This window comes from Melopsittacus undulatus, chromosome 7 (assembly GCF_012275295.1).
Source record: "Melopsittacus undulatus isolate bMelUnd1 chromosome 7, bMelUnd1.mat.Z, whole genome shotgun sequence".
In the NCBI taxonomy this organism is placed as follows: Eukaryota; Metazoa; Chordata; class Aves; order Psittaciformes; family Psittaculidae; genus Melopsittacus; species Melopsittacus undulatus.
In genome coordinates, this window is record NC_047533.1 from 25,225,302 (window position 1) to 25,239,444 (window position 14,143).

General features: G+C 39.6%; 1 protein-coding gene across 2 annotated transcripts in view; it reads left to right on the top strand.

Moving 5' to 3' along the window:
* The first annotated feature begins 2,307 nt into the window (after window positions 1-2,307).
* The window catches only part of SLC30A9 (solute carrier family 30 member 9), a 42,171-nt gene continuing 30,335 nt past the window's right edge, over window positions 2,308-14,143 (top strand). For both annotated transcript variants that reach the window (XR_004549841.1, XM_034064550.1), the window contains exons 1-6: window positions 2,308-2,536; window positions 4,386-4,562; window positions 7,806-7,868; window positions 11,685-11,784; window positions 13,130-13,222; window positions 13,604-13,686. Coding sequence is in view for 1 of the 2 variants with exons in the window: in XM_034064550.1 (XP_033920441.1) it covers window positions 2,440-2,536; window positions 4,386-4,562; window positions 7,806-7,868; window positions 11,685-11,784; window positions 13,130-13,222; window positions 13,604-13,686 (613 nt within the window). In the remaining variant the exon portion in view is untranslated. The remainder of the gene's footprint in view (window positions 2,537-4,385; window positions 4,563-7,805; window positions 7,869-11,684; window positions 11,785-13,129; window positions 13,223-13,603; window positions 13,687-14,143) is intronic.

The window sequence follows — 14,143 nt, forward strand, 5'->3', positions numbered from 1 at the left end:
AACTGGCTTGATTTTGTGAAATATGGCCTTAAAATAGCTATTAAGTAACAATTATTCACAATAAAACCTTAGGGTGCAACTTCCAACTATATTAAATGAAAATGTTGTCATTCAGTGAGCACCATGATCTCCCCTATTCACTATGGCTACATACAGCACTCTTTACCATAGGCAAAAAGTTGTTTAATATAGTTTGGATATACTGAAATACGTAAACAGGTCTCTCATTTAGTGCATTTCTCCATTCACTGCTAGTGACTGATAACTTATGGTTGTGATGCTCCATAAGTAAGGTTTTGAGAATTTTGTCTTAAGATGCTGCAGCTACATGCCACAAGGTGTGGTAATCCACTGTCAATTACTTCACATACCTGGCTTTCCTACACTGAATAGGTTGTTACTGATGCTCTTGTGATTGTTTCTTTGTCTTTCCCAAGTTTCAGAGTTTATCAATAGAAAGGTTTATGCAGAGCCCTTGGTCATGTAGATCCTGGCTTATCACCACGATGGTAGTATTTATTAAATCTGTTTACGTTATTCCAGTTTTATTATTTTACTTCCTGTTTCAGATTTACAGCAACAAAACCAGACAAGGCAAATTCAGTACTCACCTGCATAAAAGAATATGAAATAGTTTAGTAAATGCATCTGGTTTTGGGTAGGAAATTATAAACCTACATATTTTTAGAAGTAATGCAACAGTTAGCATCTCTTCTAGCTTATAGCAGAGGTTCTTCAGGAATTACAAATGTTTCAAGAAATTATATATTCTTTCAAACCTCTCTATTTAGGGGAAAAGAAAGGAAACTCCATTAACTTCATGTTTCTTTTTACTGTTAGGCTCTTGGCAAAATAACAAGCAGTCTGCAAACCATGCATCAGCTGCACGCTAGACCCCAACTAAAATTGGTGAATTGACCTCACATTTGCCACTTTACAACTTGCAGTGAATTTAGCATTTAACTCCCTTGCTGTACATCTGGTACTAATGACACAACATCTGCTGCAATATTCCCAATTCACCTGATATGTCTGCAATTACACTAGTGGGAAGATGGGTGTTAATTATTTTATGCAAGTATTTTACTACAATCTGCCTCCACCAGGCTTCTAGGAAAACTCCTATTGTCAATGCTAATCGCTAGCTGGCTGGTAAAGAAGTTATGTGCCAGCAAGCCTTGTTCAAAATCTAATTTGGTACATTAAAGACAGTTACTGTAATAATTCTCCTCAATGATCAAATGCTTTGTGGACCATCAGGTGCATTATCCACATTCCCTGCCAAGCAAACTTCTGGTGAGCTCCCCTGTTCCTCCCAGTGTGCAGATGAAGACAAGGAAGACAGAGACATTTTGTCAGTCATGTAAACTAGTATCAAAGGTATTCTGGAAAAGGTTTTTTATAACAAAGGTCTGTAATCTGCTCCCAATGGGACTAATTATATGTATGGTCCTGAGTCAGACTGGGGGTGAGAAAGGCCAGGGTGAGTACCAGCAGAGATCACAACCCTCTGACTGCAGGATCATGCACACGGCACTTGGTCGCTGGAGAAAGAAGTTTTCTGTATTGTATCTTGTGTCATGGTTTAAGCCCAGCTGGTAACTCAGAACCATGCGGTCGCTTGCTCTCTTTCTCCTTTCCCCTCCACCCGCCTCCCGGAGAGATGGGGAGGAGAATCGAAAGAATGTAACTCCCACGTGTTGAGATAAAGAGCAGTCCAGTAACTAAGGTATAACACAAACCACTGCTGCTACCACCACTAATAATAATGATAAAGGATGTAACAACGGGAGAGAAACCCAGACATCCGGTTTTATCAGCACTGACCCGGGAAGCACGTTTTAGGGTGTGGGAGCGCATTTTCACATGAAAATCTTGCAAACAGATTTGGCATACGAGTCTTACTGTTATTACTACCTGTGCTAACAGATGTAGCACACACACATTATGTGCTCGTTACGAGCAGCAACTGAGCGGTTCCCGACCAGGAGGCGCTCTAGATATGCACCTCAGATGCAGACCCGCTGCAGGCGAGGCGGGGACGCCTCGGGCCGAGCCGATTTTAACCTCCAGCTCGATACCGCCTGGTCTGGGGCCGGACCTGGGGTCAGACGGGTACCGCCCCACACCACCGCGAGCACGACGCTGAACTAAGGTGAACTGAACCGAAGCGACGGCTCCGCACATGCGCAGCGCGAAGGGCGGGTGAGTCAGCGGCGGCTAGTGGCCGTCGTGCCCGCCTGGCGGCCCGAGGTCCCTTCGCACATCCGGGTGCTCTAGGACCGCCCACCGCCGGCCTCCCGGCTACCGTCGCTGCTCGGGGCCAGCGGGGGCTCCGCCGCAGCCGCGCCGGGCCCCTCCGATGCGAATCGCCGCCCGCTCGCCGGCCGCTGGCATACGGCGGCGGCGAGCGGTCGGGCTCCGCGCGCGGTCCCCGCCATGATGCCAGCCCTGGCCGCACAGCGGCGGGGCTGCCACGGCCTCTACCGCCTGTACCTGCGCTGCCGGGCGGCGCCGCTCCCCCGCGCCTGCCACGGTGAGTCCCTCAGGGCCCGGCCCGCTGCTCTGCGCCGGCGGGCTGCCGGGACACTCCCCGGGGCGAGCAGGGCCGGCGGACCCCCGCCTTCCCCGAAGAAGTCTCGTAGAAGGCTGTAGTCAAGTTGGGTGCTGGTGCGGGGAACAGCGAGTGCCCGGGCTTGTAGGCGGCTGGTGGCAGCCGGTTTCGGGCGCCGGCAGGGCCGCAAGGGATTTCTGCGGGCATCTCCGGCCCAGGAGCCGTCGGGAGCGAAGCCCGCGTGGTGGGTATCGATGTTTAAAAGGGCGCTGTCCAGGTCGTAGCTGCCTCGGTAGGCGAGGCGTGTCCTGACGAGCGTAACACCTTATCGCGGGTGTTTTTAAGGCCTCTGTAGGCCGCCTGCCTTATCGGTTCCCGTCTGGAGTAAAACCGATACGTCAAGTCCGAGTTGGGGCTGAAGTCTGCGGTAATTGTGTAAAATCAAGCCTAGTGTTACAGGGTTTGTGTTGGTCTGAGGAATGAGCTCAGGCTTTTTCTTTAGGCCGCAGGTCCCATGGAGTTTAGATTCCGACCTGTTTTGGCCCTCTCCGTGTAATCACCTATGGTTAAATTACAACAGTACCCGTTTTCTTTAATGATTCCTTGTGTGTCTGTGGGTTAGTAGGAAGAACGTCCTCTAAACATGCTGATTTAAGTTTCCCTTTTTCAATTGGTCTGGTATCACCAAAGCTTAGGAAACAACACTGCTCATCTCAGGCCATGTATTTGTTGTAGCGTTGCGTAAAGCGACAGTAAGTTCACTGAGCTGCATTGATTCTTTTGGGCTTTTGTCACATCAGCAGCATCTAATAATCAGAGTTTATCTGCCCTTTTTTTTTTTTTTTTAGTGACATTGTTTTTCTGTAAGGTTCACATTAGTCTATTCACACGTGCGGATGCTGCAGTACCAGAGGATTAAAATGAAATAAAAACTGTTGAGACTTTGATGGAATACAGTTTTATAAAACATTTATAAAATATTACCATTTTGTGAGAGGTGCATTGTTCATACATGATTAGTCATACTTTGCATGACTAGAGTTACTAGCACTGCTTACTTTTTTTTTTTACTCTCTTTTTTTAACGAGTGCTTTCCAGAGCAGCCAGTTTGCCTGTTGCATTTCTTGTTGGAGCAGTCATTTGCTCTCTCAGTAGAACTAATTGTGCTGCCTAAAAGAAACTTGTTGCTAATACAGGTTGGCCTGTACTACATACAGTTCTCCTTCCGGCTAGTCTTTTGAAATCAAAGATTGCCTTCCCAGGGTGATTTCTCAGTAGGGATTTTCATGTTTATCTTGTAATATGTCTGTTGCAACTGTTGGAAAACTTTAAATTCTTCTACATAAATGTTTTATACAGTGCTGTGTGCCTTTCTACATAATTTCTGTACCAAGTTGCTCTTAATGTGTAATGCACACTGTTCAGTTTTTCTTAATTGATAAACTGTGGTTACAGAGTGTCCACAGGGTGAAATGAAATGGCAACACTGGCTGATAGTTCTGAAGTGCTCTGTATCTGCTTTTTCATCAATATTTGTTTTTTAAAAAACTTGAGGCAGTAGGACTAGAATTTACCAAGCCTTACCAAATAGCTTTGTATCTTTTAAAGAGCCGCTAATGCTAGAATGAAGTTTTAAAGTGGGTGCTTGAAGGGAGGCAGTGAAAGCATGCTGTCTGCTCCTGTTTGGTAATTCCTAAACGTGGGTAAAAAAAGCACAAATTTTAAAAGCTAAATTCCTGTAACTTAGGCTATTATAGCTGTACTGCCTTCCCTTCTTTTCCCTTCCAAAATGGTTGCCTCAAATACCTTTATTTTTTCCTCCTCCTGTTAGGATGGAAAGCTCCAGTGAAAAGTGGGGGTCTGTCTTGTTTTCTACCATGCCATCGTCTGCCTGTGCAGTTGATGAGTCAAGTGAGAGTTTATACCTCCAGTGGTCAAAAAAAAGATCTTGGATCAGAAGATACAAAAGGGTCAATCCCTGAAGAAAACCTGCATAAAGCTGGAACAGGTAGTACTAAATAAAGAGTATTTCTATAAATGTAAAAAGCTTTAGGTGTTTAATGATTAATTTTTTTTCCCCGATTGTGTGATGTTAGGGTTGCAGAATTCTTGGTATTTTTTGCTCATGGGCACTGTATATAAATTTCAAATGCATAAGCAGGGAGGAATGCTGAAATTTATGTCTTTGTTAGTCTGGTATTTAAAGGATTTAAGTTTACAGTAATCGGATTTAAAAGTGGTGATGATAAAGCGTGGATATCAGAAGGGATTAGGTAATCTAAGAGATATGAAATGGGATGTATTGCTTACCTTTCAAGACTTTGTTTACTTACTTTAATTCTGTTCGTAGTATTTCAGGTTTGTTGGGTGAAATTTACTAGTGATAAAGATTGAATGAGTGAGAATACCAAGCACTATGACTTCACATCAGGCTATAGATGGCTTGTAAAGAAGACTGAGCTGTTTCATTTGCTGCAGCTTTCTAATCTGATGGTTGTCAGAACTGCAGGATTCATGTTTAAAGTGATACCATGAGCATAACCTGACCCTCCTTCCTGTTCAGTTTGATTCTCAATCTTGTACTGGTTAGGTGCTTGTGAAATTCAGATCTGTCCTGTCCTTGCTCCATCATAGCATCTTTTTTTTTTTTTTGCTTATTAAGTGGGAGACTGTGCACGCTTGGGAGACTGCTGTTTCCCATAGAGATACGAATGCTTTTTGAAAAGAAAGTTCTCTTTGTGCTTTTATCTAAAACTAGGTGATCTACTAAGGAAAATTTCCTTTCTTTATTATCAGGTTAGTAGCTATTCATTCTTTCTTTAGTAACTTGTACATTCCTGAGGCTTGCAGCAGTCTTGTAAATTCCTGAGGCTTGCAGCAGTCTTTAAAAACTAGTAACTTGACTCAGCTAAAAGTATTAATTTTCGTATGTTTGGGTAATGTAAGTGGCTCTTATATATTGTTCTAAGTGTAACAATTTGACACTATTTCTTAAGTCTGTGATTGGATTTTAGAAGAGGATAATATGTTTATGTTTCTTGGAAAGTCTTGAGCTGAAGGTGGTTGCTAGAGGGTGAGATTCTTGCAGAAGAATGCCTGCCTGAATACAGTGAAAGATTGTAGAGGTAGTTATAGTGGCTGGTATATTCTGGGTTCCTAATGTGACGTTACCAGTGTTAAAAATCAGACGTGAAAATAGACTAACACTATTGCTGTTATCAGAAGGGATGTTCCCACCATCTTCCACCCCTGTCTGATTAGTCCCTCTTTTGTACTGGCATTAATGACATTTAGGCCTGTTTTGTGAAAAATTGGTTTCTTGTTTTGCAGAGCTAGGGTATAGGTAGGATCAGTAACCCGATTCTGTTCATTGTCTCTAAAATGCCTGGGGAGGTGCAGCCCTTTAGTAGCAGCACAGCCCTCAGCTGTATAAACCTCTAGTGTAACTGTGCCACATGGGCACTGTGAGGCTTGGTTTTTGTTGAGAATGGCGGCTGACATATGCAAGTGTATATGAAACTGCAGCCTAGAGATATTGCGCACAGTCGCTCTGAAGTTTATTCTGGAATGCATATTGCTATCTGCATGCTTCATATAAGGGGTGTTTTCTGGGGTCTAGGCAATAGAACGCTTTAATGTTTTTTAATGGCATTACAGACATATAAGTACTGTTTATTTTCAAAACGCATGATATTTTGATAAAATTCTGAAAAGGTAATACACTATTTGTAAAGATTGCCATACTTTTCCAGTAATTTAAACATTTAGCAAATAATGGATCTCTTTTGCATCTCCATTCCTTTATCAGTATACTTTGGAAATGCTTTTCCTGTTAATGTGATATTTAGAATATTAATGTAGTCATCTTGAAAGTTCCATGAACCTCTGCTTGTCTGAAAAATAGTAATTGCCAATTGAAGTAAATCTTATAACCCAATCTTCTGTTAAATAGTGGCAGTGATATTTCTTTTAGTGACGTAAATGGTTGCACGCAATTTTAGAAAAGAAGCTACTACTCAGTTTTTGTTAAGCAACTTAGCTGAAGTGTTTTATCATGAATACTGATAGATCAGCTGCCTGAGGTAAGAAAGCAACAGCAAAGGGTTTTTTGCTTTTGTTTTCAAGTTAATAACTGGTGGGGTGATTGTATTAGGAATGATACTTATATATGGTCCAGCCTTATTTGTTGTGTAATAAAATCAGTTTAATGAATTTATGTTATTTTTCAAAGAAAGTATACTATCATTAGCCTTGCTAATGGGTGATAGGGCGATAAGTAATTGCCTCATGGAAAGATAGTTACGTAGTCCAAGCTTCAAGAAGATCTGACCTCTCAGTAATTTGAGTAGCATGTTAAGCTAGGATCATCTCATTAATTAACACAAACGTGCTTAAGAATTCTGGTGGTGTTTTTTTTTTTTTTTTGGGTATCACTTTCAGTTATGTAAGTTTTAATTTCATTAATAACTGTGGATGTGTAGCAAACCCGCAGTGTTAGGGCAGAGAAGAGTGGTTCGATGTGTTAGAATCATAAGGTTTTTGTTCTGAAAGCTATGTCAAGATGTATCAGACAAGGATGCAGTATTTGTATTGTCAAGTAGAACTTTGATTTCTAAGTAGAAATCTCACTGATATTAATGGAATTTATTATTTTCCAAATGTTAAGTTTCACTTTACTGTAAATTATATTTCACTGGCTTTTTATTGAGTTATATCCTCAAATTTCAAAACTAGTAGAATACTTTGTCCAGTTTGTGACGCAGGAGTTGGGGGTTTTAATTTAAAAATTGTGTATTTTAAGGAGCAAGCTTTTCTAAGGGAAAAAGTTTCAGTTGCTTAAAACTGAATTGCAGCTTGGAAGCTTTGTGAGACTCCAGTAATCGACTGCCATAAACTATATCGAATTAATTATATCTACTGGTCTAAAACTCTGCATGAAACTTGTCCCAAACTAAAAGTATACTGTTAAAATGCTTTTCATAATTTCAGGATACTTTCTGAAGTATTGGTGCAACTTGTTGCCCTTCTGCAAGCTGCTGGGAATTTATTGATCAATGCCTTGTTTTGTTATTTATTTTTTTTACTATTGCTGTGTTTTTATGTTGAGAGTTTTAAATGTTGGAAATCTAGCAAAAATGTTTTTTAGTTGTCAGGGTGGAAAGTAATATTAAGAGACATTGCTATTTTATGTCAACTAAATTCTTTACTAAAATGTAGCACTTCCATGCTTACAGTGAGCTTTATTTTACAGGACAAGATAAGACCAATGCAGGCCAGAAGCAGTCTGTCCTTAAAGAGCCAATCCAAGTAAAAGGTAAAGAAGTACTTTTTGTATTGAAACTTAGCTGCTGTCTGTGAGTAGTTAAAAGGGTGTAAGGAAACCATGGTTCCTCTTCAATTGTGTAACAAGTTTATGTGAATAACATTTTAAGACACACTTGTATGTCAACTTTGTTTTGTACCCAGTTTGAAATTGACTGCCTGAAAAATCAAATACAGCAGTATTCCTTCTAATTACTCACTGTTCTGTGCAGTTTTTAATTGTTTTATTAGAGCTGATAAGTTTGTCAGGAAAAGACTTATTTGTTTTGTTATCTGTTATCACAGTCTCTCCTCCTTTCGTGTTTTTAGGCATGTCCATTCACCATCGCAGACCTAACGTGGCTAAGCTGAATACTTGATCTTCTTCTGTTCCTTCTTATTGCTAAGTTAATCTAATCAGTGTTGCTTCTAAATATATTTTGACCACATGAACTGTCTAATCTGAGTCCTGTAATGTTCCCATTTATGTCTGTAGTAATGTAGTGAGTTGGCCTGGCTGGATGCCTGGTGCCCACCGAATCTGCTCTATCACTCCCGTTCTTCAACTACGCACAGGAGAGATAATCTAATGAAAAAGGCCTGTGGGTCAAGATCAGGACAGCAATTACTGCCACAGTCAAAACAGACTTGACTTGGGGAAAATTAGTTTTATTTATAACCAATCAAATCAGAGTAGGGTAATGAGAAACAAACAAATAAATCTTAAAACACCTTCCCTTCTTCCTGGACTTAAATTTGAACCCAGTTTTCTCTACCTCCTCCCATTGTTGGGGAACAGTAGTTGTCAGTTCTCTTGTGCTCCTTCCTCCTCAGGGGAGGACTTCTCACACTCTTCTGCTCCAGTGTTGGGAACAGGTAAAGGCATGTCTCTCATGGCAGATAGTTCTCCATGAGCTTCTCCAACGTGGGCCCTTCTCATAGGATGCCATTCTTCACAAACTTCTTCAGTGCAAGTCCCTTCCGTGGGGTGCAGTCCTTCAGCAGCAGACTGCTTCAGCATGGGTCCCATGGGGGATCACGAGTGCAGTAGCAAACCTGCTCCAGCATGGACTCCTCTCTGTACAGGGCCACAGGTCCTGCCAGGAGCCTGTTCCAGTGCAGGATTCCCATGGGGTCACAGCCTCCTGTGGGCATTTCCCTGCTCTGGCATGGGGTCCTCCATGGGCTGCAGGTGTACTTCTGCTCCACCATGGACATTCATGGGCTGCAGGGGCACCATGACTCACCATGGTCTGTACCACAGGCTGCCTGGAATACCTCCTCCCTTCTTTCTGCACTGACCTTTGGTGACTGCAGAGCTGTTCCTCTCACACATTCTCACTCCTTTCTTTGGCTGAGGTTGCTCCTGAGCAGTAACCTTTTCCCCATTTTAAATAAATACATTATCCCAGAGGTGCTGCCACTGTGGCTGATGGGCTCAGCTTTGGCCAGTGGGGGGTCTCAGAGCTGGCTGACATTGGCTCTGTTTGACATGAGGGAAGCTTCTAGCAGCATCTCACAGAAACCACCACTGTAGCCCTTCTGCTACCAAAACCTTGCCGTGTAAACCCCATACAAGTAAATACATACTTTTGTCTTTAGTTACATTATTTAAAAAAGGAAGTAGATAAAATTTAAGTGCTTAACTTGCTTTTACGATTTCATGTTCTTAATTTGTCATAAGCTGATTTCACTCTATCTTCACTCTGATAGTTTCTATGATGTTATTGTGAGTACTATGCTATTAAAAACTCCTGTGCTTTTGATCACTTCTGGCCTCCTATGTATGGAAAGAACTTTATCAAAATAGAAATTGCCATTAATCTTTAAACTCTGTCTAAAAAAAAAAAATCTCTGGAGTGAAGGTGACTCAGCAGGCCATAAACTCTATGAAAATGACTTCATGTCTTTTCCCGAGGTTTAAAGAAACATGAAGTTGTAATACTTGTTGGTAACAGGGTGAGATCAGGATCTCTGGATGTATGTTTTCTGCAAGCTTTTGTCTACATCCTTTATGTCAGATTCTTCGGGTCTGTTGTCACTTGGTGTATGACTGCAGGGGGAGCATACAAGGTAGACAGGAGAAATTAGAGAGGCTGAGAAATAATTGCAAAAAGAGATCTGTCTCTCAGTGGAAAGAGTTTTGCCTTTAGATTATAGGCAAGCAAGAATGTTAAGGATTTTGATAGTGTTTAGAAAGTGGAATTCTAGTCTTCAGATGCTACTGCAACGTAGAAAATTACTGATACAAGTGTTACTAAGACAATAACATTTTAAAAAAATCACTGATCTTAAAAATTTTTGCAATTTAAAGTGTTTTATTTACATAATTTTTTATTTGGCTTTGTCTTGGAAATATAAAATTGATTTTTTTTCCCCCTCCATATTTATTGCCTATTTTATACAGCTAATTGAACTAGGGGTAGGTTTGTTGAGATTTTCTGCAATGTACAATTGGTTATAGTATTTTCTTTTAGTGAAATATATCTGTGTGTCTGAAAGATGGATTAGTAAGTGTTTGATAAATCCATGACTCATTTTTTACCAAGATGCTTTTTACTATGCTTTGGATATATGTGGGGAAAAGATTGGAAGCATTCTTGTTTAAAAATATTTGCCTTGTTCTAACCTTAGTAAATGGTGGACTGTTTTTTGGAGAATTTTTTTTATTATTTTTTATTTGTCACCTTTGCTCAGGAGCATTGTGGGATGAATGTGAGTGCTCAAGTACTTAAAAAATTGTGTAAGATCAAACTGGATGACAGAAATCTGATTATTATGATAAATATCTGTATTGTTAGTGCATTGCTGAGTGTCAAGCAATGTATTTTGCCTTCAGGATTTCAAAACTCAGAAATAATACAGTGTAGAACTTTGGGAAGTAGTAGCTTTCTGCAAGTATCCTGTGACTTAAGGAGTAGCTCTGGACTAACTTCAGAAATCCTATCATCAATCTTGTGACGCACAGGAAATTTATGTGTGCTCATAAGTCTTTGCGCCTGCAGAATTTGAGCTTTTTGTTTTCAGTTGTATTTTTTAATGTTATATCCTTCAGCAACTGTTGACATTTTTTCCAGTAAATATAATGTTTGTAATGGAAAACAGCATATAGTGACTTACATTTGAAAGTAAGTTGAAGTTTGTATGCATACAGAAGCAGGAAATAATGGTATAAATTTAAAATTCCATTTATCCTTTTTCTGAATATTTTTCCTTGTGCATGAAAATCGGATGTGGTGAGAGTACATCTGCTAGACACAAAGCATTATAAATTAATATTTTTAATTGCTGTTAATGCCTAATATTAGGTATGCTAATTTTGAAAATAATAGTTGAGAAAAATGACTTATGCAGTCTTAGTTCTCTGTAAGCTCCACAAAAGCTCTTATTCTCTGTAAGCTCTTACCTGTAGAAGGTGGAATTGCTTAAATATTAGAAAAAATCCAACTGGATCTCTGTGTGGCTGTTTCATTTGCTAAAGCAAGTGTTTCTGAATTGCCATATTTGAATGCTGTCCTAGTAGCCAAACACCATCTCTGACATGAAAGTTGCAGAAGCAGCTGACAGTGGCAGTTCAGTGGATTTTTGAGAACCCTGAACTACGATTAAGCTGTACCATTTTTGGAGGTAGATCATTCTACTGTATGCATTTCCACAATGAAGAATGTTCCTTTCTCTTCACTGTAAGTTTTTGATCTTGCTGATAAGCATTGTTTTCAGGTCTGTACTTAGATATTGTGATATGACACTAGGTTGAACTCTGAATTTTGAAATATCTGCTGTAGTCTCCATGAGTGACTTAACTTGCTTATCTGTTTCTGTTTTTAAGTGAAAGCAGTCCTCAAAAAAAGAGAGTATGGACCAAAATACACAAAGAATAACTTCATCACTGGAGTAAGAGCAATAAATGAGTTTTGTCTTAAATCCAGGTATGATGGGGCTGAGTTGAGATTTAAATTGTAAATATTTATTTGTTCATATGTGCTTCAAATATAATTATAGTTTTAGGGTGATTTTTGTATAGCAACTTTCTAAATGCTGTTGTGGTTTATTTAGTCATAAGTGGTTGAGGTTACTTCTTGTTTACTTAGTGTAGGAACTTTTACTTAGTTTGCATGTTTACATAGCTGCTGTTTAAAGGAATTTATTTGTACTTCTATGACCATAAATCTACTTGGGGGGTGTCTTGGGGTGAGCAGCTAGTTATAAGGGGGAATGGCAAATAATTCTTCAGGATTTTGGGGTCATGATGGTTTGATGTGAACATCTGTGAAAGATGAGTGAAAGCTTCATAATGTGAGTTCTGTTCTTGGAATAAAATATAAACTGATTAATTGCAATTATAACTATTATTACTTGATTCATATTTACTGCCTTTTATTGTGTGCTGTGCCTGCCAGCAGCTCTTACTAAGTATTGCTGTAGTTGAGGTGTCTGTTGGATTTTATGCATGTTATGTGTGTGCCCCATATTAAATCTAAGGGCTTAGCAGCTTTGTTTATAACTTCTTATGCTGTCACTGTTGCTCCCTAGTTTTTCATATAGTATATGTCACCAGACTTGTCTTTGCTGAGAATCCAGTGGCAAATTATTCTTAGTCCTCAGCCTTATTTTTATCATAACTGCCTTGTTGTGCAGAGAAATACCTAGCTCAAGTTTTGCTGGATTGACTGAAAGGGGTAGAGGGGGAAATGAAAACAGGACTAGATAATTGATTGGGTTAAAAATGAAATGTTCTGTTGTATTAAAAAAAAAAATTGAAAAAAAAGTCCCGATGCTTCTCAATGTAGATGCTCTGATATGTATCTGTTTCCCCAAGTAGCTTTGTTATCTCCAACCTTTTGCAGCTTGTGCTGGGTGTGTAGGTTTTGAGGTTACATTTTTTAACTTTTCATGTCATTTCACTTCTGATTTCCATTTCAAGATGTTAAACCATGAATCCTCTTGTTTGACACTGGTACACATTATCAGTTACATGCAGATTCATTGGATGTCATAGTATCCAACGTTCTATTACTTTCTTTCATGTATAGTATTTTGTAGTTTGAGGACATGATTTGAGCTTTTGAGTGTGGAGGAAAACACAGTTGTTTTTAATAGTATCCTGGAGATCGGTTGCTTCATGTTGTGTATCTGTTCTGTTTGGCTGAAGTAAACAACTTCAGATTTTTGCTCTGCAGAGTAATAATATCAAAATTGAGGAAGATACCCAAACATAAAAGTAGAATAATATGAACTTTTTCTTGCACTGAACTGCTTGTCCACTTTCCTTAGTGATTTAGACCAGCTGAGGAAAATTAAACGGCGAAGCCCCCATGATGACACTGAGACTTTCACTGTGTACCTGAGATCGGATGTAGAGGCAAAGTAAGAACATTTGTATGAAAAAAATGTTTGCATCATTAAAAATGAATTATATGAGAGAGGACCCCTCCCCACCTTGTCTTAGAAGTCAGGTTTACAATGTGAAAGTGCAATAATGTTTTCCATTTTCTATCTGAACACTTTTTATATCCTTATTATTGTAATAATTATGTGGGTATATACAGTTGGAGTGTCTGTTTCATGTGTCTAAAGATGAAGTGCTTGTCCTCAGCCCCTTCTTGCCCCTTATTGAGTAGTCTGCATGGCTTCTTATGAGAAAGAATGATGTGATGATCTGCTTTTAGGAAAGGCATTTGTAATGTAGCCAAACCAAAAGGAAGTTGCATAATAGAACCACTGCTAAGTTACTTTTACTCTGTGCAGGTCTCTTGAAGTTTGGGGTAGTCCAGAGGCTCTTGCTAGAGAAAGAAAACGACGTAAAGAGGCAGAGATCAAATACAGAGAAAGTGAGTACAGAGTGTTCAAATAACTTAAAACAGCAAAGTATGATTTTTTTAATTCTTTTTGTTTAGAAATCATCTCACTGAGAACATGCAAATGTGGACTTAGCAATTGCTGATATGATTTTATAGCATAATGTAGAGTAACACATTAGCATCTATGCAGAAATAGTCTGTTAGTATTTTGCAATTTGCTTGTCATACACCAAGAAATGCATTCATTTGATATCTATGGTCATACTTTGTCTTTTTGGGAGGGGCTTTCAATTTTTAGCTAGTATTACCAGACACTTTGACACACTTTGTCACAGATCTGAAATCACTGAATGAGTCATCACACCGAAGTGTTTGGAGCCACATGTACTTTATGTGAACGTATGACCCCCTTATTAAAGGGGGATCCCGGGGGTTGAGTGAACAGTTATGGTAGTTTGTAACTAGTGACCACTTCTGTGATTTTTTT